General features: G+C 36.0%; 1 protein-coding gene across 2 annotated transcripts; it reads left to right on the forward strand.

Moving 5' to 3' along the window:
• Positions 1-2,730: 2,730 nt before the first annotated feature.
• Positions 2,731-21,457, forward strand: LOC104242790 (TOM1-like protein 9). 2 transcript variants are annotated; one of them, XM_009797865.1, is made up of 10 exons: positions 2,731-2,997; positions 5,995-6,073; positions 11,521-11,619; positions 11,711-11,824; positions 12,756-12,916; positions 17,015-17,096; positions 17,341-17,426; positions 19,069-19,257; positions 19,675-20,090; positions 20,516-21,457. In XM_009797865.1, the coding sequence occupies exons 1-10, from the start codon at positions 2,897-2,899 to the stop codon at positions 21,169-21,171; spliced, it is 1,983 nt and encodes a 660-aa protein (XP_009796167.1). In that variant the 5' UTR covers positions 2,731-2,896; the 3' UTR covers positions 21,172-21,457. The 2 variants fall into 2 exon arrangements, with proteins under 2 accessions (XP_009796167.1, XP_009796168.1); XM_009797866.1 differs by having other exon boundaries at positions 19,675-20,084.
• Positions 21,458-27,345: the final 5,888 nt, after the last annotated feature.

Here is a 27,345-nt window from a genome sequence, read left to right on the forward strand (position 1 = left end):
TGCTCCAATAATAGGCGTTTACCCAATCACATATAGGACAATAGTAGATCTCCATTTCTCAGTTTCTAGTTCAACATCTTTAATTTCTAACTTCGCTGTTTTCTTGCCATTTTGGACTACCGTGGCTATGAACGGTAAATTCATACCTTTCATGGCCAATTTGTTACCTACCACCACATTTGCCCAGGATTAATTCCTCTGCTCATTCCTTGTCTCACCTTTTTCTCCACTTCCAACAGTACTTGAGATGCATGGTACTGTTCCATTATTGATTGGTTTTATAACTCGTGTTTGCGCTTTCTCGTTCCCAGATCCACCGCCTACAGCTTGTACAACTACAGGTGTAACAACAACTTCTTTCGATTTGCCTTTATCCAGTGATAGATTTGCTTCCTCCTTGCTTAGCTCGCTATGCATGCTCCTAGGAGTGCAATTTCCAGTTGGTTCTTCAATTCGTATCCCTTTTGGTGACACAAACAATTCTAATACAACATTCCTTGTTTCTGTAGATCGATGGCCGTTGATTGGAATCTTCGTCTGGTTTTTCTTAGGTCTGCCTCTCCCTTCCATGACTTCCAAGTGCATGTTAGCTAGGCCACGTTAACGTGCGCCGGGAGAGAATGTTTACGGAGATAGTTACACAACTAAGAAAATATTTAAGAATATAAATGTATGAGAAAAAGAAAAAAAATTGGTTGGTAAGAGTCAATATCACTAGTGATTCTATAGACATAAAGATCCAAAAGTGAAATGTCATATCAATATTTTACTTTTTAAAGATAAAATTTATCGTGGATAAAATTATAATTAAGATCAAGAGATGAACAAATATTAAGATCTGAATTAGCATAGAATAAATTATTTTTATGTTAAAATTAATAAATTAAATATTTTAATTAATTATTTCGCAAGAAAATCCAATTAAATTATTTTTTAAATTAATCATATGAGTAAAATTCTTATTCAAATTAAAAAAAAAATCTCAGGATAGATAAATTTATTCCATAAAAAGAGCGTTAGAACACAAAGTAAAAATGTTAGTATGTTATTAAGAATCAAAATGCTATACAAGTGTCTGAATAAGTACAATTAAAGCTAAATTCTAAAAATACATTTGCATAACTTTTGATGATATCCTTTTATATTATAAATTCATGTATTATGCTAATGTAATAATATTTTCGGCATTTAGATGATTGTTATATTATTATACATAAATTTTTTATAATTAATTAAATTTTATTGTTCCGTCATATAAATAAAAATTTAAATCACTAGTGTCATTATTAACGTGCAACGCACATTGATAATTATTAGTTTTGTAAATAGTAGCGAAGATGCTTCTCGAACATAGTTTTGAGGAAATTCTTCTCAACAATAAATTCATTTCATATCTTATAGATAAGACCATTTATATCTTAGACCAAACTTAAGAGAATGTTTATATTATGTCTATTGAATGGTAGGATACGCTACAAATTACTTCCTTCGGTCTACTTTAATTAATTTTTTGATTTTTTTCTGTGGTCCATAATATTTTATTATTTTTAGATATAAAAAAAGGAATAACTCCATTTTTCCAAATTGCCCTTATAGTAAACAACCTAAAAGTATTTGTTATATTTCCAATGAATAAAGTAAGGTTAATATGGTCAATTTTATTGTTAATTAATACTATAATGTAGATTTCTTAATATGTGTGAAAACAACCAAAAAATCCATTAAAGTGGACCAGAGAAAGTATTACATAATACTAATAAATAAGGACTAATTGGAAAAGAAAAAAAGGAATCCATAGTACTACAACTTACTTCGGTCCACATTAAGTACTTCATTCCATCCACAATAAGTATTCATTTTACCCTTTTATTTTGGTCTAAAATAAGTGTCCGTTTACATAATCAAGAAGAAATTAATTTTATTTTTTTAAAATTTGTCCTTATTTACCTATTCCAATGTGTCAATGCAACAATTAATTAAGGTTAATTTAGTGAATACATCTTTTTTCTCTAGGAGTTCGTATTTCCTTAATGGGTGTGCTAAATGTAAAATAATTAGTTATTGTGGACCGGAGGAAGTAATTTTTTTGGCCTTTGACATACCCCTTAAGAAAGTACTAACTCCTAAAAATAAAATAAGTCTTTTGACTAAATTACCTTTAATTAAAATTTGTATATTGTTAACTTGACACATTGAATATGTAAATAAGGGCAAATTTGAAAAACTAAAGTTAATTCATTCTTGAATATGTAAAAAGGACACTTATTTTGAACCAAAAATATAACAACAACAACAACCACTACCACACAGTGTAATCTCACAAGTGGGATCTGAGGAGGGTAGAATGTACGCAGCCTTACCCCTACCTTGAAGGGCAAAGAGACTGTTTCTAATAAACCATCGACATTTTGAACCATAAATAAAATGCCATATTATGGTCCGGAAGGAGTATAGGACAGCCCGATATACTAAGCTCTCGCAATGTGCAGTGTTTAGGGAAAGACCGAACCATAAGAGTCTATTACTACCGTAGGAATTTCATTTAAAGTTTAAAAGGTGCAAATTTTGAATTATCAAAATTAACTTCTACAAACCTTAGGGGCTAAAGTTTACCAACTTGAAATCTTGACATAGTTAGACTTATACGTGTTCTCTTCTCATTGGCTACTTCTACTTTCTTTTTAATTCTATTTTGTTCATTGGAAAATAAACTAATCATCATAACAGAATACAAGAGAGAGAGAGAGAGCTCATATGATTTGATTCGTAATTGGAATCTCGCCAGTTAATTATTTTAACGCCGGAGAATTCGCCGGCGGTCACATTTTTGTTTCAAGTGATCGGAGGCGGAAATTTTTCTATTTTATTTTTTGGCGGTAAATAAAATAATTATAGGATGGTGAATTTTTTGGTGGAACGAGCGACGAGCGATATGCTTATTGGTCCTGATTGGGCCATGAATGTCGAGATCTGCGATATATGCAATCGCGATCCCGGGTATGTAAAATTTGGAATTTTTTTCTTTTTCTTACATAATATATGGCTCGGCTTTCTGTTTTATTGAATGCTCCATTTCTTACTGAAATAGTTGGTAGTAGTAATAGTTTCTGATTACTTGTATGTAAACCTTTAGTTTCAAAAAATAGTACTCCATCCTAATTTGTGTGATATATTTTCTTATTTCTGTTCCAAAATATGATACGTTTCTAGAATTAGAAATAATTTTACTTTAAATTTCTCATTTTACCTTTATTTTTAGCCGCGCAAGTATTTATGACTTATTTTAGACCACAAGTTGCATCGCACAATCAAACAAAGTCACATTATTGGGACTGAGGGAGTAATTTGTTTCTCTGCTTTTGCATGTAAATATTTTTTCTTTTACCTATTTTTTTTTAAAAAGTATGAGTCAGTTTTCTGTTTTGCTGAATATATGTAAGTGAAAAAAGTTGTAAGTTTTCTATAGTCGTAATCTCTGGTTGGAGACTTCTATGTCAGCGTAGCGACAAGTGTGAGATTTAAAGAACTTCTAGTTTTAGGGAACCTTTTTTTGTCATAAAAGACAAATTCTAACGCTTGATCTTAGACAAAAGGCCTAGAATGAGTTTGGAAGCTCAAAACAAGAGATTTCTCTATTATGAAAAAAAAGAGGCTTAGTTAGATTTTAAAAAAAAAGGCTTAGCCTAATGGTTGATAAGGTTGAAATTAAGACCATGGGAGACAGGGATTTGAATCCTAGTAGTGCTAGAAGGATCAAGTGATTTCTTCACATCTGTCTAAATCTTGGTGGACAAAGTTATTCAGTACCTATGAGAGGATGCAGGTTGGTGGATAATCGAGATACATGCAAATTGGCCTATACAACACCGTCAATTAAAAAGTGGCGATAAAGGCATGTCCAAGAAGACAAATTAGTTGCCAGTATTGAAGAAATGGTCTTGAATAGAGTGGAATGGGCACAAAGGGTTCATATAGTCGATCCCGACTAGTTTGAATTGAGGGTGAAATATAAAAACTAAAGGTTTTAGAGAATTATTTGCTAGTATTGGAATGAAGTGGCCTCGAGTTAACCGGAATGGATATAGAGGATTGACATAGTTTTCCCAAAGGTAATACAGAGGAGATATAGTTGACCCAACTCGTTATGGATTGAGGCATAGTTGATTGATTGATTTTAGTAGTATCTTGCTGTGATTGTGGGACTGTGCTGGACTGTATAGAGCGAGTTCAAAAACTAGGTTTGCATCTTTATATGGTGCTACATTTGAGGGTCATTGTTTTGCCATGTGTTACTGTAATCTCTGTTTTTGTGGGAAGCTGGAATGTAGGATTTTAAAGAGATCACAATTCATGTTGGTTGTCTGGTGCTTTAAAAGTAATTTTTCTTTAGATGAATTTTTGAAGAAGAAACTAAGATGGAAACAGTTGATCTATAATTGCAGCAGACCTTATTGATACCGATTTAACTGTAATGTTCCTTGAGCGTTCCTTGTTCAATCTTGCTAGATCCTTAGTTTAATAGAGGGTTCAAATGTGTTTCAGCAGCTGTGTATGCAGGATTTTTTGCAGGCAGTGTCGACATTTAAAAAGTAAACAAATGAACAAGTCACTCTAATTGACACAATATAAAAAAGACACAATTCAAATTTTATTACTAATTTTTAGTTAACTTGGATGATTCCGTTCCAAACTTTTTAAATTATTTATTATCAACACTGGTAATGAGTTACTTTCTAGATCCGGTTGTTAGTTTTGCACTTAAACAGTGAGTGGTCGGCCGGGTCAAGCATGACAACAAACTTTTCCTTTGAGATAAGGGGCAAAACTTTAAAATACGTGTAAAATTTTGAGCTAGAGAATCAAAACGTCAACCTCACTCTAATAAGTAAGGCGCTTCACCTTTGGACCAGAGCTTGTTGTGACAAGTGGTGTCAGTATTAACGATCAACAAAAAAAAGTTTTCCTATTTCCTTTTCTCCAAATTGTCCGTATAGGCGCTAGAGGGACTACGCTTATTCCTTTTTCTATTTATGTTGTTTTTTCTTTTATTTTTTGTTTTGTTTTGTATTTTTACTTTTTTATCTTCGGTCCTTCAGCCGCTATGGTATCTTACCTATCAGATACAATTTTGTTCTTATCGCAGTTTACTGGTTTGTGCTGAGATTATCTGGTAGCTAATTGCTACATCTTTTTATGTTTCCTAATTGGAGTGCCCTCACGTTTCTGGTGCTGCTGGTTATTATATGACATCTGACTATTTTTAATTACGCACTAAGCTATTATCAGAGGCTAGTATATTATAACACTCTCATGAGAGTCTTTCTTCCGGGATTAAAAGGGTTTTAGGGAAGACGAAGATATTTTTCTCTTCTCTTTTTTGGTGGTGAAAGTAGACAAATAAATACTGGATTTCCTGTATTTGTTTGATAGGTAGATTATCATATATGAGACTATAATCATCTTGAAGATGCAACCTCACATTTCCAGTGGAAGGAGCCAATCCCTGAGGGCATTTCATGCGTTAATTATTTTAGTTGAGATGACCAAAAGGAAAAATGGTGCAGGTCCAAGCAAACAGGGTATTAATCTAGTATTGACAGATTTTTATTGGTGAAGCATTTCGTTAATTATTTGCTAACCTAACAAATAAATTGCCATCAAGTCTCTTCAGCAAGTCCATTCTTTTTCGGACGACCTAAACTTCTAATTACACTTTTTTTTTAAAATTTAAATTTAGTAAAATTAAGATATGAGGTTCTTCTAGCCTCTTTACTGACCTATTTTAATGAAAATTGAGATAGTGTTTATTGGACTTACTAGTATTTTCATAATATAAACTCCAGTGGTGTCATGCTGCGGTGCTCAATGCAATTTCCCCTTTTTCTTTTGTTTTCTAATATCAAATGTTTGGTATAATCATTGAGGTGTTTGCTTTGTTTGGACCGGAGATTGGTTAAAGTAGTTCTTATTATTTGTTTTATTTTGGTTCACCAGGCAAGCCAAAGATATTGTGAAAGGAATAAAAAAGCGTCTTCGCAGTAAGAAACCAAAAGTCCAGCTACTCGCCCTGACAGTAAGCGTTTGAAACTATTTTATCCACAAATTGCTTAAACTATATGGATTGTCAAGTCCTTACCTTCCATCTTTTTTGTTAGTTTTCTTTTATTTATTTTAAATGAGAGAGCTAAGATTTCCATCTACATTCATTTGTCAATGTGCTATCTCTCCGCCTTCTTCTTTATATGTTCACTATTTCTCCTTTACTATTAGCAACAAGAAGATATGATGTAGATTTTGAGAAGAAGAAGGGCTTTTTATATTTCTGTTATGTTTACATCCCTTGAGCAAGGGAATTTATACAAAGCTCCTAATACTAATAAAGGAAATAAAATAAATCTATACAATCAATTCAGCTATAAAATAAAATAAAATAAAATCTTCTAAATATAGTCAAATCTTCTGAAATCATGCTAATCAACAATCTCCTAAATAAAATCAAATCTCCTTGAATCATGCTAATCAACACTCCCTCTCAAGTTGGTGCAAAGATGTCTCACATGCCCAACTTGCAACTTAAAGTATGGAAAGTTCGCTTGTTGAGACCTTCGTTAAACACATCAGCTAGCTATTTTTCCGATGGTACATGAAACAAACTCAAGACAATATTTGTAACGTTGATCAATTTCCACATGCTTTGTTTGGTCATGCCGGACTGGATTATGAGCATACTGGTGGCAACTTTATTGTCACAGTGCAAGAAAAGTTTTCCTTTTTCAGACAGTCTTAATTTCTCTAATAGCTTTTGTAGCCAAAGCAGTTCGCAAACACCCTGGGCCATAACTCTGTTTCTGCCTTCACACTTGATCTAGTAACTACACTTTGTTTCTTGCTTTTATTAGTAATCAAGTTTCCTCCTACGAGCGTACAATAACCAATTGTAGATCTTCTGTCATATGGAGATCCAACCCAATCCGCGTCTATAAAGGCTTCTATGTTGAGGTGATCATGTTTGGAGAAAAATAGACATTTCCTCGGAGCAGACTTCAGATACTGCAAAATGTGAAAGACAACTTTCATATGGGGATTTCGGGGATCATGCATGAACTGACTCACCAGACTAACAAAATAGGCTATGTCTGGTCTAATGTGGGAGAGATAAATGAGTTTTCCAACCAGCCTCTGATATCTCTCCTTATCAACTGGCTCTCCAACTCCGCTTTGTAACTTGTGATTGCTTGATTCTACGGGTTTGCAACATGTTATACCAGTTTGTTTCAAGAGATCCAGAATATACTTCCTTTGAGAAATAAAGATTCCTCTTTTGGATCTAGCAACCTCAATTTCCAAGAAGTATTGCAACTTTTCTAGATCCTTGATCTCAAATTCTTGTGGCAACAACTTATTCAATCGGGCCATCTCCTCTTTGTCATCTCATGTCATTACTATATCATCAACATAAACTATGAGATGAGTGAGTTTACTCGTTTGATATCTTAGGAAGGGGGTGTGATGAACATTGCTTTGTTGGTAATTGAAGGAGATCATTGCTTTGTTGAGTCTGTCAATCCAAGGTCGGGGGATCCATACAAAACTTTCTTCAATCTGCATACCTTTTCTTGACTTTATGCAGTATTAAATCCAAGAGGAATCTCCATATACACCTCTTCTGCTAAGTCTCCGTGAAGAAATACATTCTTTATATCAAACTGTTGCAAGTCCCAATCAGGATTAGCTACACAAGACAAAAAATTCTAACAATGTTCATCTTAGCAACAAGGGCAAATATCTCTTGATAATCCACTCCATAAGTTTGAGTGAATCCCTTGGCCATCAATTTTGCTTTGAATCTTCAATTGAGCCATCAACTTTGTGCTTCACAGTGAAGAACCATTTGCAACCAACCAACTTCTTGTCTGGTGGTGAAATGACAAGTTACTAAGTTTTGTTTTTTTGACAAGGCCTTCATTTCTTCTTTCATTTAGGTTATGCAAAAGCTTTTCTCCAATTTTAGGGAATAGACACAAAAGAAATAAAGAAGGCAAATGCTCTATAGGAGGGAGACAAAGAATTATAGGAGACAAAATCAAATAAAGAGTATTTGCAGGTGCAAGATCTGACTCCTTTTTTGTGAGTAATAGGCACATCTAACTCATTAGAAAATGTAGATAACTCCCCAGTAGAAGATGGTTCAGCTTCGGTAGATTGCATGCTAGCTTCTTCTGCTCTACTTTTCCTTGAGTAAGTTTTCAAATCAGGCCTATCCAAATGCCCAATGGTCTCCCTCTGAATTCTTTCTCCAATTTCACTTTCCCCTCGACAATGTCATCAAGAGGCCCAGTAATAGAACTAGGTAGAATCACCTCTTCCTCATTACTGCTCTCCCCCTAAAGGGGTGATGAGATAATACTGAAATAGGGCTCTCATTCTCGAACATTAACATTCATGTTAACAAAAGATCTCCTAAAGGGAGGATGATAATATCTGTAACCTCTTTGTGTCGGAGAATACCCAATGAAAACCAGTGTTGTAAATAGCGAGCGCTATGTCGCTAATAGCGAATGGCGATGTGAAGCGAGGCTTTGCGTTTTAGAAAAGGTGCGCGCTTCTCTCTGAAAGGCGAGAAGCGCTGAGAGGCAAGAGGCGACCTATTGCGACGCTTTTTGAAAAAAAAGAAATTTAAAATGAGGCTCAATGACTTAAAAGCAAAAAATAGAGTTTCTTCTTCTATTTGCGCAACAAATGCAGGTTAGGGTTTGGTTTCTTCTTCTCCCACAAACACAACAAACTCCAGGTAGTGTTCTCCTTTCTTCTTCGACCAATTTTCTTCTTCTTTCTTCTTTCTTTTCTTTTCTTTTTCCAGCTGTCTCAATTTTCCGGCAGCATCTCCGGCAGCAAACTGCTCTTTTCTTCTGTTTTTTATTTCTTGTTCTTCTTCTTCTTTCTTCTATTTTCTTCTTTTTCTTTCTTCTTCTTACTTCTTTCTTTCTTCTCTTTTTCCGGCAGCAGCTCATTTCCGGCTTTTTGCAACTGATTTTCGGTTGTTTCTGGAGTTTTTTGCTCAATTGATTTGCATCTTTTATTGCTCAGTATTTTTGTTTTACCTGCATTTTTCCAGTTCTAGTATACAATTAATTGCTTATTAACTTAATTATATGCAAATTCGAGTTTCTGGTTATTTATATATGCGAATTTTAAATTTTAATTTTTGTATTAATTGGCGCTTCACTTCAAAAAGGCGAGCGCTTCGCTTCTCGCCTCAATGAAGCGGGCGCTCGTCATTTTTTGTCGTCTCTCGTGATACAAAACACTGATGAAAACACACTTTATATCTCTAGGATCAAGTTTCCTAGAATTCTTAGAGTGGACAAAGCAAACACACCCAAACACCTTTGGAGGAACAATATATTTATCCTTACCCTTTAAAGCTTCCGGAGGACTTTGAAAATTGAGGGGTTTAAGTGGTATTGACATTCTGTTGATAAGATAGACAACCACTAGAATAGCATCCCCAGTAAGGTTTTGGTAGATGCATAGTGAACATTGCTACTTCTAACAAATGGCTATTTTTTCTTTCAGCGACCCTATTTGGTGCACTAGTGTAAGGACAACTAGTCTGATGGACTATCCAATTGGACTCCAAATAAGCACCACATCTTTTATCCATGTATTCGCTGCCATTTTCAATTCTCAAGATTTTTATTTTGGGATCAAACTGAGTACAAATCATCTTATTGAATGACTGAAAATAAGAGAAACTTCACTTTTGGCTTTTAACAAATATACCCCAAGTCATCCTAGTGCAACAATCAATGAAAGTAACAAACCATTGACTACCGGACAAAGAAACAGTTTGGTTAGGACCCCATACATAAGAATGAATAGTCAGAAACGGAGTTATGCTTCTATTATCACTCACAGGATAAGAGATTCTAGTATACTAGGCATATCGCACGCATCACAAAACAAAGATTCAAATTGAGTCCTTGAAAACAAATCGGGACGTAACTTCTTCAAAACAAAGAATGATGGATGTCCTAACTGTCTATGCCACTGTATTATTTCTTGGTTGACATCCTTACTTTCCCCAAAAAAGGCTTGACCAGAGTTTTAAATTCCAACTAATATACAAGTCATCACGCAATCTACCACTGCCAATCCTTTTCCCTATTTGAATATCCTGAAAAACACAATGATCAGGAAAGAACTCAATTTTACAGATTAGAGCTTTGGTGATGACACTAACAGATAAAAGATTGACAAAGAACTCAGGGACATGGAGCACAAATGATAGTTTAATATTAGGAGTACGGGCGATAGAACCTGTTCCAGAGATAGGTGTTATTTGCACCAGAATCAACAATCCAAGAATTAAAGTGAGTAGCAAAAACAGTACCTTATTGCACATGATTGGATGTTGCAACATTAGCGGAGTCAAGTTTGGCTAGGAGGCGATGGAGAAGTTGCATCCGAAGACAAGATTTCTCCAGAAACCGTCTCCTTAACTGTCTCCATATTTCTACCCAATCATAAGGAAATCCGAAGAAAATTGCTCAAAAATAATCTGCCTCGTTGGAAACCAAATTTGTTTCAATGGAACCTTAATTCCGATGAATGGAAAAATCAAAACTGGTAGGGATAGTCTTGGAGTGTTTCCGGTGACCTAATAGAAAAGAAAATGCCAAAAACAAAATTGATCAGAAGGAGTTCGTATTGCGGACAAGCACCAAGAGAGAGAAAACTTGACCTCTTTAATAAAAATAGAACCCTAGTGCTATGAGGGAGATAACTCACCTCAAAAAGACAACATTGACTTTGATACCATATAGATTTTGAGAAGAAGAAAAGATTTCTTGTATTTCTGTGTATGTTTACATCCCATGAGCAAGGGAATTTATACAAAGCTCCTAATGCTAATTAAGAAAATCAAATAAATCTATACAATGAATCTAGCTATCAAATAAAATCTATATAATCAAATCTTCTGAAATCATGCTAATCAACAATCTCCTAAATAAAATCAAATCTCCTTGAGTCATGCTAATCAACATATGATTATGTTGGAAGACTAATAAAGTGCTGATATAATGAAATACTTGAACCAATATGCTACTTTTACTACTAATAAAGCTCTAGCAACACAGAGTATTGGTTTCTCTTCATTGTGTAGTCGCCTAGTTGCCTCAATGTTCCTATTATTAACCTCAAGAATCCTACGGCTGGATTTGTAAATTGTCTTGGTCTCTCCGGTGTACTTGACTTTTTCTTACTTTTTATCTAATTATCTACAGTTTGACTTTTTCTTGGTCTCTCCAAGTGTTTTTTAACCATCTTGGTGTATTTATGTTGTAAAATATATTTGACTAATCATAAATAAATAGGTGGTTGGCTGCATTTGTTTATCACTTCAGTTTTATAGGGGTTTATGCTGTTACTTGAGAATTTTGTTATTCTCTTTGCTTGGCCTGCAAAGTAAAAAATTAGCTGGACTCACGGTTAACCTGAGATGTTACCATTTTTCAGCTATTGGAAGCAATTGTGAAGAATTGTGGGGACATTGTGCATATGCATGTTGCTGAGAAAGGTCTTCTTCACCAGATGGTGAAAATTGTAAAGAAGAAGGTGATTGCAGACTCTAAGCCTCCCTCATGTTATGTTACCCCCCACCCCCATAAATTTCTGGCATCAATCTTATACTGTTTTGCAAAAGCAGCCCGACTTTTACGTCAGGGAAAAGATATTAACTTTGGTAGACACTTGGCAAGAAGCTTTTGGAGGACCAAGGGCGAGATATCCACAATATTATGGATCCTACCAGGAGTTGTTGGTAAGATTGTTTTTAACTCTTCTATTAGGTGTACATTTGAAGTTAATTTTCATCACTATTAGGGGTTGACATTATTTGTATTTATGTGACGGAGCACCCCGACAAGTTCTGTATGGCTCCAGACATAAAAATTCAGTTTTCTAACTTATCACCTAAGCAGCAACTCTATAATCAATAGGGTTTACTTGGAGAGTAAAAGTTCTCTTTTCCTTGAGTAAGTCATTATGGGTCCGTCGTGTGGAGAGCCCATCACATGATCTGTGGGTGTAAGCACACGTCATGGGTTTGAACCCTTTTGCAGACAACAGTTTCTTGGTATTTAAGTGGAGAAGAGTAGAGGGATAGCCCATTATCCTCTGAGTTTTGAACCATGCACCATTGGCTCTCGGGGATTTATCGGTTATCAAAAGTTATTTTGACGCCTTCCAAACAATACTAATGGTTTGTACCAGTTGATAATTGATTGGTGTTGGTTGCTAAAATTCCAAAACAAAATGCTTGAACGTACTGACTGAACTTATACAATTAACTGGAGTTTGTCCATGCCCAGTTGCTATGATAATACTTTATTTATGCTTGGTTGACACCTCAATTCATAAAAAATGTTTTGCAAATGTAAAAGTTCTCTTGGAAAGTTAGTTAAGCAGTAATTAAATAGGGTTTCACTTGGAGGGTAAAAGTTCTTTTTTCCTTAAAGTTTTTATGGGGCCTTTTATGAATCATTTTGTGACCTCTGCAAACAATACTAATGGTTTATACCAGTTGGTAATTGGTTGGTGTTGGTTGCTAAAATTCCAAAACCAAATGCTTTTCTGTACTGACTGAACTTCCACTAATACTTGGAGTTTTGTCCATGCTGGTATTATGTACTTTCTATATGTTTGTTTGACACCTCACATGATGTTTTGCAAATGTATTGCTTGACTTTCAGCGCATTGGAGCCGTATTCCCTCAGAGATCTGAGAGATCAGCACCTGTGTTCACACCTCCTCAAACACATCCACTTGCATCTGATCCACAGAATCTTCAGAAGCCTGAATCTAGACAGGATACAGCAGAGTCTTCAGCAGATGCTGAATATCCCACCTTGAGGTGACTGTTTTTCTATTAATATAAAGAAGATGTTAAACTATGACCATTTTTGTTTACTGGGGAATTTCCAACATTCTTTCTGTTTCTTTAATTCTGTTGCCCAGCTCTCAGCAAACGTAGCTTAGGTTAGTTGGTGGGACAATATGAGAATGGAGGATCAGTGTAGGAAAATGCTCCCGTTATCCTTGCATTGCCTTGATAGATTAGTCGTTTATAGTGCATGGCTTGACACTTTCTCATGGACAAGCTCAACCTGAGAAATCTGAATTTTATTACTCTTTAGCGTCTGGACAGTTTGAGCTTACAAGAGGCTTAGGACTACACTAATTTCTTCAGTTAGTGCTAGTACCATCTTATCCCTCAAAGGTGTCTAAGAGGCAAAAAGCCTCTGAGTTCGATTTCTAGTAAATCTCTTGTCTTCCTAGCATGCAATGTCCGTTGAATGTAAACCTGCATTACCAGATCTTGATCCGAGTACTTTGAAGCTATATGAAAATCTTTAAGAAGCAGAAAGTGGTAGAAATGACTCCGACGGGTTTACAATGTACAATAACAACCTATTGATCGTACTGCTATTTCAAACTATACAGGGTTTTCTCTTAGGTTGCTTATTGACATTCTGTTCTGTTATAAATTGTGGGAACAGTTTATTCATAACAGGTATGAATAACAATATACCATAAGGATAACATATGTAGTTTTATTGCTTTAGTTTCCACTCACGAAAATGTGCTGCGTATGATACGTGTGGATTTAGCAAAATGGATTTATGGGGTATCTTTTTTGAGCTACGTTCCTCACATGTGGACTCAATTTTCAATATTAAGCTAATCTGAACTAACTTCTAGTTGTCATTTAAGTCTCCTTACATAGTAATTCTGTCTTATTTATCTTTTATATGATATTATGATCCTACATGCCGTTTTTGTAGTCAAACCTTAGATATTTCTAACTTATTCCATATTGTGTCCCAAGTCTTGAGAAAAAATTGTTGAGATGTCAATCTTGTTAGGCTAGAGGGGCACTTCTTGCTTTCTTTTTCTTTTTCTTTTTCCTTAAAAGGTTTACTTTCTTGTGAAACTTCTGTATCTGCACTGTTTCTTCCATTCTTCACGGGAGGGTAGGTTTTGTGACCAGTGCATAAAAAGGTGCGTCTCGGGGCGAGGCGGTCAGAAACTGCCCTAAGGCGGAGGTGGCGCAGATTCGGCGGCCCATTCACTAAGACGTACGGGCAGACGTGTATTACTCCTCACTGACAGGGTGCACGCAGAAGACTCAAGCAAATGTTGGGCAAAATCCTAAAGAAGAAGAAGAGAACATTAGGGTTTATTTATTTACCACAACTATTTCACCAACTTGGAAAGTATCCGTGGTTGTGTAAATAAAATAGTTTCGTATTGCTTCAATTTCATTTGCTGAGAACAATGGGCTCCGGGGATGGAAGAAGAAGATAGGTCCAATCCCTTCCAAATACACTACTACAACAACAACCCAGTATAATCCCACAAGTAGGGTCTGGGGAGGGTAGGATGTAGGCAGCCTTACCCCTACCCTGGAAGCGCAGGGAGACTGTTTCCGATAGACCCTCGGCTAAAAAAGGTGAAGGAAGCCCTGATATCAAGTAATAGCAAGACAAATAATTAGAAAACTAAATCGAAGATAGCAACAGAGAATATGAAAGGGGTACCGATAACAAGTAACAGCAAGATAGTATATTTAGAGAAATAAATCCAAGGCAACACACGAGAATATGAACGAAGTACTACTAGCAAACTGTGGAATTATCGATAGCAAACTATGGAAGTACTGCTAGCAAACTATGGAAGTAATAACGGAACAAGACATGCGAATATAGCAAAAAAAAAAAAGGGTACCATACTAGCCTATGTTGCACGGACTCTCCAAAATGCTGCCACACCCGTGTCGGATTCTCCAAAAATACACTGCTTTTGGAGAATCCGACACACACCCAGCGATATTTTCGGAGAGTCCGAACAACATAGATACTAGCACTAATACTATCGAACTAGAGAAGACAAAGGGAAACGCATGACTACCTACTAACCTTCTACCCTAATCTTCAACCTCCACACCCTTCTATCTAGGGTCATGTCCTCGGTCACCTCAAACTGCTTCATGTCTTGCCTGATCAACTCTCCCCAAGACTTCTTTGGCCTACCTCTACCCCCCCTCTCACCTCCCAAGGCCAACCTCTCACATCTCATGGCTGGGGCATCTGTGCTTCTCCTCTTAACATGCCCGAACCATCTCAACCTTGCCTCATGCATCTTTGCCTCCATAGGGCCACTCCCACCTTGTCCCGAATAGCTTCATTCCTAATTCTATCCAACCTAGTATGCCCACACATCCATCTCAACATTCTTATTTCCGCTACTTTCATCTGCTGGACATGGGACCCCTTCCAAATACACTATTGAAGAAAATTGTATTTGGGTTTCGAATGTCGGTAATTTGGGGAAGAAAATGAATTTTCAAAACCATGAGAAGGACACGGGGAGAAATTTTGAGGGAAATTGCAGGGGAGAGAATTTGCGAAAAAGATGACTCTGTGATTCAAAATCCATATGTTGACCTTTTTTTTCCTACTGTGAAAATGGGCTGACGGGGAAAGCAATGACACTCTCCCACTGCCCTAAAACATTGCATCATCTTGCAACTCACCTCCATATCTGCTTCACTGGTTCATAGGAAGCTTAGGAAATCTTACCCATAGTGGCATCTCAAATCAGAAGTTCTGAGCCAAAATCAAATTGTGGAGTCCATTGCTTCATAATCATGGGCCTATTATTAACTGTATATGGACCGGAACACATAATTTCTTTCATATCTGCCATGGATTGGAACTTGACAATGAAATGACCATCATCATGATAGTATAAATCCCGCATAGACACTGTATTCCACGTCTGATTTATGTATCTACGCATATAGTTATACCCTGGTTTTTCCCCAATTACAGAGATAATTAGGGCACACTTCCATTTCAGAGCTTCCTTCTCTAGTTCTGATTTCTCAAGCTTAGCTACTAGATTCCCTTCTACAAGCTTAGGGGTTATGCAGTTCAAGGCCATACCATTAGCTGATGATCTGTTACCGGTGAGTAATCCTGCCAAAGTAGACTCCTTAGGCTCCTCAAGCAATGTAACAGTAACTGGTGCTGGTGATGGTGCTTGAGTTGCAACCTCCTGCTCCTTACTACTCAATTAAACAGTCACTACTTGAGAAATCGGAGGTGTGACACTACCCCTTAGGTCAACATGCAGAGAAATAGGACTCTGATTTGCCTGCTTTTGCTGTTGACTAGCCAAAGCAGAAGCTCCAACATAAGGGATCTGAGTGAGGATGCCAGATCCTACCTGGGTCTTTGAGGCTCCAGAAATGGACTCCATAACAGCTGACGGGCTTCCTCCTGTGGTTGAGTTTTGGAATTTTGTCATCCACCTTGATTTGTTCCTTCTTAGGACTGCCGCGAGACTTCTTTCCTGCCATTGACTTGATCGGCGCATGTTAGCTTAAACTACTGCGAGAGGACGGGAGAGAAGAAATTCTTTTAGTTATATTTGCAAAGAAAGTTTTCTTAGTAAAGTTCCTTTCTACTTTATTGACTGGAAATTCTTTTAGTTATATTTGCAAAGAAAGTTTTCTTAGTAAAGTTCCTTTCTACTTTATTGACTGGTCTATTAGAAGTTATAACCTCTACTTTATTGAGCATGTCTATGGATTATACTAAAATCTCCTGCCTTTTTGATAAATTTTGATTTCTAAAAAATATTGTATGTTTCTCGTATTTTAAAAATATTTATGTGCTATTGAATTATACAATAATAAGATCCACGGGGATTACGCCTCGCCCCGTACTTGATAAAATACTTCGCCTTGCGCCCTCTCCTTTTAAAACACTTGTTATCACCCTCCCCGTAGTCGACACATCTTTTATTTGAAAAAGGAAAGAAAAGATGATTTTCACGTGCTGGTGAATGCCATCTGATAGCTGTATTACTTATCTTTCTTCTGTTAGGTTATCTTGCTATGATAATTAATGTTCTTTGGTTCTTTTCTGCATGTTTCTATTGCTAGCTTGACGGAGATCCAGAATGCACGTGGTATTATGGATGTCCTTACTGAAATGCTGAATGCATTAGGTCCTGAAAACAAAGAGGTAAAATCCATATGCATAGTATGTCTAAAGGGATATGCCCCCTTGCTAGTTTATTGAAGTTTTGAGACTAAAGATTTTGATTCAATAATTGAGATTTTCAAAGTTAGATGCGAATTAGAGCAGACAAAAACTGAAAGGAAGGGAATATTCACCTCTAAGATATTTTCATTCCTGTTCAGTTAATTTTTAATGAGTTCTGTCCTTTTTATATTTGATGCAACATATTTGCACTGTGGGGTTACAGGAACTCAGACAAGAGGTCATTGTTGATTTGGTGGAACAATGCCGTACCTACAAGCAGAGATTGGTACACCTTGTAAACTCGACTACGTAAGGCCTCGTTTTACTTGTCTGATTCTCGTGACTTTTTCTGGATATTGTGATATGCTTCTTTTTTCTTATATTAACCTTAACCCTTATAATTAGAGAATATTTCTCTCTCTAATGAAAGGGTCAGTGTAAATATTCATTTGAAGCTTCTGACACGTATAACCTGGGTTTGTTCTTGCTAGGAATAAAATTTGATGGCCGAACATTCATCTCCCATCTATTGTTTATATATGCATATTCATGTATACTATATTATGAGTACGAAGGCCAAAGTTTAAAGTTGAATTTCCAAATTATCCATCAAAAACCAAAAGACATTTTTATCTCTCTCTTAATTTCTTGTAATATTTTTGTATTACCAAATAGTAAATTCAACTACCAATAAAAGTAAAAGTACTTTCATTTCCCATTAATTATTGCAAAGGTACAATTTATATCTAATCATTGTCATTTAATTGTCAGTTTTTTTATTTTTTTGCAAGAAGTGTTTGTTTGAGATTTTTCAAAATGAAAAGTTAAGTGTGGTTGAAAAGTCGAAACAAATTGAGAGGAACATCTCTGTGGAAACAGAAATGCGGAAACATCATATCTCTAGACAAAAAACAGAAAAAAATTTGACCTAAAATTATTTTTTTCCTTTAAATTTACATCCAACATGCAATATTTGGACCTGGAAGATAAATTACTAAGCACTTATTATATGGGACTGGTTGCTTTTTATTCTTTAGGGGAACTCTAGTTAATTGTTTGTTTTTGCTTTGTTTTTTGATTCATCAATTATATGGATATTCTTTTGTAGTTAAATCCAGATGGTAAACTCTTACTAAAAGTTTTTAACCAATTTTTACTTTTTGCCTTTTATTACTGCCTTAATAAGAATATATATTATAATAGACTCGTGTATCATTTTCACATAGTTATTTTTTCTTTTTCCTATAAATCTGCGAGTCAATTTGATGGAAAGGTGGCGTTTATGTTATTTTAGTGAAATTTGGTGATATTTGGATAATTCAATAAGGCATTTCAGGACTTTTGTGTGGTACAGTTTCTTCCTTTATTGAATTAGTTAAATTGAATTCGACATCCATTTTTGAGAGTTGAATTTTTGTAACTCAAATACATGATTTTATGCTTCTTCTGTACCAATCTATGTGGTATTTTTTTTTAGTCTGTTTCAAAAAGAATGACATAATTCTTATATTTAGAAACAATTCAGCTTTAATGAGAATTTATAGACACAAATGTCTCTGGATTGTGTTATATCATAATTTTCAAATTTTTTTCTCTTGAATTTGTGTTCAGTCAAATAAAGCTACGTAAAATGAGACGAAAGTTGTAGTATTTAACTATTTATGTAATTCTTAAAAAAATTATACTTATTGATGGGGGTACACGTGCAACGTGCGTGCCCACGAACTAGTATATACTATAAAGTTCAAGTAATTTGAGTTAACTTTTTTTCAGAGATGGGTTTTTCATTAACTTCTTGGAACTTGCTGAAACTGGCCGTGTTTACAGTTACTATTGAACTTAAAACAATTTTGAACTTAAGATGGACATTTTGTCTGTCCTTTCTGTTCTCCCATCTTTTTTACGCGCCACAGGTGTTGTTCCTGTGAATCCTTACATTTACCTGATCCAGGGATGAGTCGCTGCTATGCCAAGGACTATCGCTGAATGATGACTTACAGCGTGTATTGGCCAAGCATGAAGCTATTGCATCAGGAACTTCTATTAAAGGCGAATCATCAAAACCTGAAGCTGCTCGATCCCTTGTAGATGTTGATGCTCCTCTTATTGATACTGGAACCAGCAACCAGTCAGACCAAGGGTAACTTAGTTTTGTTATTTTTTTGGCCAATCAATGTACTTTGTTAAGTGTTTCACTTCTTACTACAATTGACTTTTGAATTAGTGGTTTGGTTCTCAAGGACTGAGATATGGATATCAGTTTGTCATGCCTAAAATCATCAGACATGAATTGTATAGATAGTTATCAAATATTTGTCTAGAACAAATTTGACCTGCAAGTGTATTGTCAATTAAATTCAGATTTTAACAAAGTTATGTAGTTGAACATATTTGCTGTTGTAAGAAATATTAACTGAAACCACCCACCCTCACCCCTCACCCCACCAAACCCAAAGGAATAAGAACTGACGGGTATTGATTTAAGTTTCAGAGTGTTAACAGGTCAGGTTGGAAGAAATTTGTTTTTTATCTAAGGCATATATGTTGTGCTTTCCAGATCTACACCAATTGCTAGTTTAGGGACACAGTTGCTTCTTCCTGCTCCTACATCAGCAACTCCAGCAAAAGTTGACCCTAAGATGGATCTTCTGAGCGGAGACTTTGACTCACCGACAGCTGAGAATGCTCTTGCGCTTGTTCCTGTTGGAGAACCTCAACCAGCAAGTCCTTCGCAGCAGAATGCCCTTGCTATTCTCGACATGTTTTCGCAGCCAAGCACCACCCCCTCTACTTATTCAGTTGGTCAGGCAAATCCTTCATCCCCTCAATTTCAGCAACAACAGAATTTTCATTCTGTGCAACCATCTTTGTACCCAAATGGAAGTGTCCCTGGTATGACCTACGCCCAAGGCTCCAATCCTGACTGGAATGGGCAGATGTCACAGCAACAACAGCCAGCTTCTCCAGGTTATGGTGATTCCTTTGTTATCCTGCGTGCTTTCCACTTAAATACAGTATTGAGGACATGATAAAAATACAAAAGAAATATTATGGAGACATGCCCGTTTTGTACCTTGGCAACCTGTGCATGTTGTCTGGATAATCTACCTGATGGATTAGTCGAGGTGCATGCAAGCTGGAAAAGGCCTGGTGTGTTAAACCCTAGTTCGAATTTTGTCCTTTTGAGCTTTTGTGTGCCTATTGCCTAAAAAACGACCTATTAGATAGAAGTCATAGTAGGGAAGAGTTCAATATATATCCTTATCCGTTAATGCTTAAAGCCCCCTTTACCTATTGTTTAAGATCCTTTCCTTGTTCAAGTAATGTGAATTGCCATGTTTTAAGACTCTTACTCATTCAGTTTCTGAATAGCTATATCTTATTCAATTTCTCAATAGGAACTCAAAGCACTAATCCTTTTCCACTTCCTCCGTGGGAAGCTGAGGCAGAAGAAAGCCAAATAGCAGGTAGCCCTCATGCTCAATCGATGCTAAATAATCCCATGCCAGGTAGTTCACAAGCTTTAGCAATGCACAATAATCAGATGATGCCTGGCGGTTCACATGCTGTATCACCGCAAAATAATCAGCTGGTTGCAGCCAACGCACAGCAAACATACCTCCATGGTATGTATGCACATCCGGGCACAGCTGGACAGCCTGCTATAATGAGCAATCAGGCTATGCAAAGCAATCAGATGGAAGGCATGTATCCTCAACAATTCCAAGGTGGGCAACCAGGGGGTTTGTTTCCTCAACAAATGCCATCTGGGCACATGGCTTATATGTATTCCCAGCAAATGTATGCCAACCAAATGGCCAGTTATGGTTATGGTAACGCTCAACAACAAAATACTCAGTTCCTTAACCAAGGAATGTCTGGGCTCTCTGTGAGGGACAATGGTGTCCTCAACAATTCTTCCTATCCAGTTTCCGCTCCTTCATATGTGCCATCTGGAAAGCCCTCAAAGCCGCAAGACAAATTGTTCGGAGACCTAGTTGACCTTTCAAAATTCAAATCAACCAATGCCCCCGGCAGAGCTGGTAGCACATGACAGTAACTGGTTTTGCACCTTTTTTTCTTAATAATTAGCATTTCTATTTGGTTCTTAAGCTTATGTTGTCTCTTCTTCATTTTTTTATTTGCACATTCTCCTTCGAGTCCATATGCATTTGATGGTTCTTCACAAGATGATGAGAGTTGTGTACATTTCTTATAGAGTGAAGAAATATCTCTGGAAGAAAGAAAGTCAAGGAACCTCGCTCTAGCTTGAATATGTATAGGATGTATTCAATTATTCATTTTAATGCAGTTTCGGGTGATATAATTTTGTGCTGTTATATTTTTCTTTTTTTTCAAGTGTTCTGTTATATTTAGTTATCCTGTTGTATGTTTCTTTGGAGATTTTTGGTATGAGCTTGGCGAGACCGTGTAAACAGAAGAACTTCCATGTCTCAATAGTGAAATCTTGCTTGAATGTGGACTCGCCTTACATAATCGTACTTAGAGGTGTGCATATTAATTTTTTTTTAACTAAACCATCCACCCAGGTTTTCATCTCCTGTGGTGTTGGGGGGTTTGGCATAGACCCCTACCCTGTTTATTCATTAGCAAAATAGTACAAGGAGGGGGACAAAGGCCAAAACCTCATAAAGTCACACTGATCTAGAAAAAAAAACTAAAATTGCTAGGCCTATAAATTATAAAAGAGCTACTATAACATGATATGGTTCGGTACAGCAGTAGCTCTTTCCTTATCTTTTAAGGAGGATCAAATATCCATCCTGAGTGCTTCTTTGGTCTAATTCTGAAATTCGGAATCTGCCTTTTATCCATAGTCATTGCATTTCTGGCCTCAGCAGGCATTTCAGTTTCATTGAGGAAGATGGCCTGTTGCGTGAGAGTAGCAGCATGTTTGGCCAAAGCATCAGCCACTTCGTTTCCCTCCCTGTAGCAATGTTTTATCTTGATGCCATGTTGTTGCACCTTTTGCTGAATAAGTGTGACTCCCTCTTTTAGTCTCCATGGTGTATTGTATTTCCCTTGGATCATGTTAACAACCAGGAGCGAGTCTAATTCCAATATTAGTTCTTGACAGTTGTGATCACAACACCAAAGAATAGCAAACAAGGCGGCTTGCACTTCAGAGTAATTGTTAGTCAAGAAATGTACTGGTGCGGAGAAAGCCATGACCATTTGACCATTTCTCTTCCTAACAACACCCCCAATGCCTGATTTGCCTGCGTTTGCGCAGAAACTTCCATCTGTGTTTATTTTCCATTGATTATTGTTAGGGGCTCCCAAAGAACCATAATACTCTTCAGTTGAATCTTGTAATCCTCTGCCACCTTGTATACATTGTTCCATGTCCAATTCTAATCCATCTGGCTGTATTTTTGGCCCATGGAAACTTTTACCTAAAAAAGAACTTGTTGACATATTCTAAAAATAGAAATAGTCTTCTTACTATATTTCTTACCGCATCTGGCCTTCCATATTTCCCAGCATATTATGGTTGGAGTGATTTGCAGTAGAAACTTATGGACATTGTTTTTTGGGTGTCTGTTCCACCATTGAGTTATGATGCATGGTATATTCCTTCCCATGGTCCGAAATCCATGTGGAGTGGACATAGTGTTCCATACCTTTTTTGCTGTGTTGCTAGTTGCGAAGACATGGTTCATGGATTCTTCTTCTGGTACCCTGCAACAACAACAACTAGATATACTGTTAGTTCCAAACTTCAGCACTATGTTACCTAGGGGTAGCCTGCCTTTCAGAATTCTCCATGTAGTAAAGGGGATTTTGAAAGGCAGATGTTTATTCCAGATTTTGGCCAAGAGAGGAGAGGGATCCTTTCTTTTTCTTAGAAGCTGGTAGGCGGAAGAACAAGAAAAGGATCCTTGGGGATTGGGGGTCCATACTGCTTGGTCGAGAATATCGTTGTAACCAATCTTGATTTGCTCGATTTCATCAACAACTCTCTGAGGCACAGCTTCTTGAAGGAGCTCCAAGTTCCATCCTTGGTTATTGAGGAAATCCTTGATCTTAGTATTTCCTGGTTTTGAGGGGGGGGGGTTGGTTATTGTTTTGATGTTCCCTGATGGTAGCCACCTATCCTACCAAAATAGGATATTACCCTTGTTGATCTTCCAATGAATGTAATCTTCCACTTTATCTCTTGTCTCCATTAGGCTCCTCCACGAATTGGAGTCTTTAGGATCCAGCTTTTTTGAGATTGGATTGGATCTTTGACAGTATTTGGCTCGGAGAAATTTAGTCCATAAATTATTTTCCACCCTGAATCTCCACCATCTTTTTGCTGCGAGTGAGTTGCATATATCTTGGAGCTTTTTGAATCCAACACCTCTCTCATCAGTAGGATAGCTCATGTTGTCCCAGGAGCACCAGTGATAACTCCTTTTACCTTCTTTCTCTCCCCAGAAGAAATTTGCAAGGTACATTTCAATCTGCTTGATAATGGACTTAGGAGGTGCCATAACTGACAGCAGATATAAGGTTTGGGACTGAAGGATGTGCTTGATGATAATAGCTTTACCACCGAATGATAGGAGTTTCCCTTGCCAGCCTCCCGCTTTGTTTAGCACTTTTGTGGCCAGGTCTGCGAAGTAGCAAATCCTCTTTCTGCCTATGTAGATAGGGCACCCAAAATATGTAAAAGGGAATTGCATGTGCTTAAAGCCGCATTTTTGTAGTCTTCTAATGGTTCTTTTATTGTTTCTGGCAACTCCATGGTTGTTTTTTAGGAAAAATTGTTGATCTCCTGGCCTGATGCATCTTGTTAGTCCTCAAGGATTTCCATTAGCAACTTTATAGATTTCCTGTCACCAGAAGAGAAAAGAATTAAATCGTCAGTATAACTTAGGTGGTTTATCTTGGGTCCTTTAGGATTCATAGAGAAGCCAATGAATTGGTTGTTCTCATTGAGCCTGTTAAGGGCCCTAGATAAAGCCCCAGTCGCTATAATAAATAGCGAAGGGGAAAGAGGGTCTCCCTGTTTCAGTCCTCTTGTTGACTTGAAGAATCCATGTCTTGTTCCATTTATTAAAATGGAATACAAGTTCTACAAAATCAGTTTATAGATGGTATCTATTATAATTTCAGAGAAGTTCATTCTTCTTAGCACAGCCATGAGGAAATTCCAAGAGAGTTTGTCGTAAGCTTTGGACATGTCAAGCTTAATGACAATGTTTCCCCCTTGATTGTTTTTCTTGATACCATGAACAAGTTCCTGAGCAAGAAGGATGTTTTCAGTGATTAGTCTACCTTTAACAAAACCTGATTGATTATCGGAAATTAGGTTAGGAAGGATGTTAGCTATCCTAATACTGATAATTTTGGATATAATCTTGTTTGCCACATTACAAAAACTAATGGGCCTTAGTTGTGATAAAGATGAAGGAAAAGGAAAATGATCTATTTCCTTGACATGCAATTCAAATGACCTTTTAGTTTTTTTCCCCTCATAATCCATTAGATCAATTATATATTTTAGGTATCCTGGGGTAGTGGAGATTTTTAGGAGACAAAGAGGAATTATATAATGTGGCCTTGTTTTGCCAAGGAAGGAATAGTAATTACAACTAGGAATTATCTACGGTCAAACATCTCTATAACAACATCTTTATATAACAACACTTCTCGATAAAAGTCAATTTTTTCGGAACCAAATCTCATGTTCTATTATAATATATGTTCTCTATAACTGCAAGTCGCTATAACATCCAAAAATATCTGGAACAAATAAGGTTGTTATAGAGAGATTTGACTATACTACTATATGTAATAGCCTAGCAACTCTTGGCAATATCTGTGCATGTTATTGGTAATGTTAATACCATCACTATGCATGGCACAATTAGCGCCCCTACGATCTACCTATAATCAGAGGCGGAGCCAAGATTTCAAGTTTATGGGTTTGTGATTCTAATCATTTGATGTTACTGGATTCTAAATTAATAATTTGTACATATTCAATGAATTTTTTAAGAAATACAGAGTTCGAACTAAAGCTACTGGGTTCGGCTGAACCCGCTTCTATCACTCTAGCTCCGCCCCTGCCTGTAATCACTACTTTAGTATGTATGGAGTAATATATATTACTCCCGTTTTACCCCCCAAAAAAATTATTAGTAAGAAATAAAAGAATAAAAGCAACTGTGGTTAAGAAAAATGCTGTTTTTTCTTAAAGTTTGACGGAGTATGCAAGGCAGAATATATTTGAACGCCATAACTTTAGCCTTTAGGATTCTGGACGTGCGTGTGTGTATATATATATATATATATATATATATATATATACACACACATATAAATATACTAAAATTTAATTTCTAGTGTTTAATATGTGGGGCGGCTCAATACTATTGGAGGCCTAAAGCCAAACTTCCATAAGAGGCCTTTAATTATTTTTTTATAATTAAAAAAAAAACTTTCATATACATTATTTATTTGAAATATAATTTTCTAGCTTTTTCAAATGCAAAATTATGAATATTTATTTTATAATCAATTTCTTCTAATAGTTATTTTTCAATTGATAATATAGTTAATTCATTTAGGCTCTTGTGCCATGGTTAATCTTAAGCAAGATTTTATCAATTTTAATTTAAAAACTTCTTTTAAATTTTTAATTTGTGATCGAGGACGACCCCAGACAACTGTTACAGAAACTGTTACCATTATTCTATATGCAATATAAGCATATTTGAAAAAGAATCAAGCCTTTTTATTAGATTGAGTATATCAATTAGAGTACTACCATTTCTTCTTTTTGGGATTGTATCAAAGATTCAACGTTTTTTCCTAACGTTGAATAACCGAATTCATACTTTATATTTGGCATATTTAAATTTAATAAATACTAAAAGGATAATATATGCGTACGTATTGAAAATATCAAGAAAAATAAACGTAGATGAAAACTAGTACTAAAAAGTTGTAATAGAAGAACCCGATTCATTAATTTGATGTGAAAATAAATATTTGTTGCTTTCAATATACTTCTGGTAGGCTTTAGCTTGATTGACGAAAAATACGGAACAATATGATCTCTTGAAGGCACAAATAAAAAATATAATAATAGTAATGTTTGGTGAGAACTGAGAAAGATTAAAAAAGGAAATTGAATATTGTGTAAACCAAGAAAGAAAGTGAAAAGGTTTTACATAATATTTAATGAGAAAAAGACTAAAGAAAAAAGAATAATCACTTGATTCCTTACATAAATTTTGCATTTATACATTAGGAGCCAATTTTTAAGAAAAAAATATCTTTTTTTTTTTTACCAAAATATGTAATAAGAGTAAAAATACTTAATTTCTCAAAAAACAAATTATATGGTAAGAAATGGGGACCCTAAAATTGGGGGCCTAAAGCTTGGACTTTAGAGGCTTTACCCAAAAGCCGACCCTGTTAATATGTTCAATGACAAGATTTTGACATGGAACTAATCAAATTTAAATTCTGAATCTGATTTTGGGTAAAAAGATATGACAACATATGCCGGAGTGCGGCTGTGGGAAAAGATAACAATAATTGTTAGTTTATATGGATCCACTACATTATAAAGTACCTGGTCCTCTATGAATTTCCACTGAGAATACTAATGAAGTAGTAAGTAAATGAGACACAAGACTTTTACATGGAAAAATCTCACTCAAAGGGACAAAAACCACGACCTACACTTGTAGGCTTTCAACTTCACTAATTTGCAATCACACTATTACAAGCCACTTTGTAATGACTCTATTATAAAGACTTCAACTCAACTAACTTGTGATACACTTACCACAAGCCACTTTGTCACACACCAGTTACAAAGACTTTAATTTATAACTAACTTTAGTCACAACATAAACTTAGAAAGTTTATGATTTTGGATTTCCTAAAACACAGCTTCTAAGAAAGCAAGATAGGAGTTACAAAAAAGAACAAATAACAAGATTACAACTCAACTATGGATACACATAGGCTCATTGTGGAACTGATCCTTAGTGGAGTTGTCTTCTTGTTCTTGACATACTTGTGACTTCAATGCTGGATCAACTCTTTAATGCTTGAGAGAATATCACTAAATGCTCAAGTCAATATCTTGTGCCTTGTACCATATTGTTATACTACGAAAGACATCCCAAGGATGATGTCAGTTCATGGTTGGTACACGCCTCTTCTCAATGGGAAGTGACTGTTGCACTGTCTGCTGCAC

This window comes from Nicotiana sylvestris, chromosome 9 (genome assembly GCF_000393655.2).
Source record: "Nicotiana sylvestris chromosome 9, ASM39365v2, whole genome shotgun sequence".
Taxonomy (NCBI): domain Eukaryota; kingdom Viridiplantae; phylum Streptophyta; class Magnoliopsida; order Solanales; family Solanaceae; genus Nicotiana; species Nicotiana sylvestris.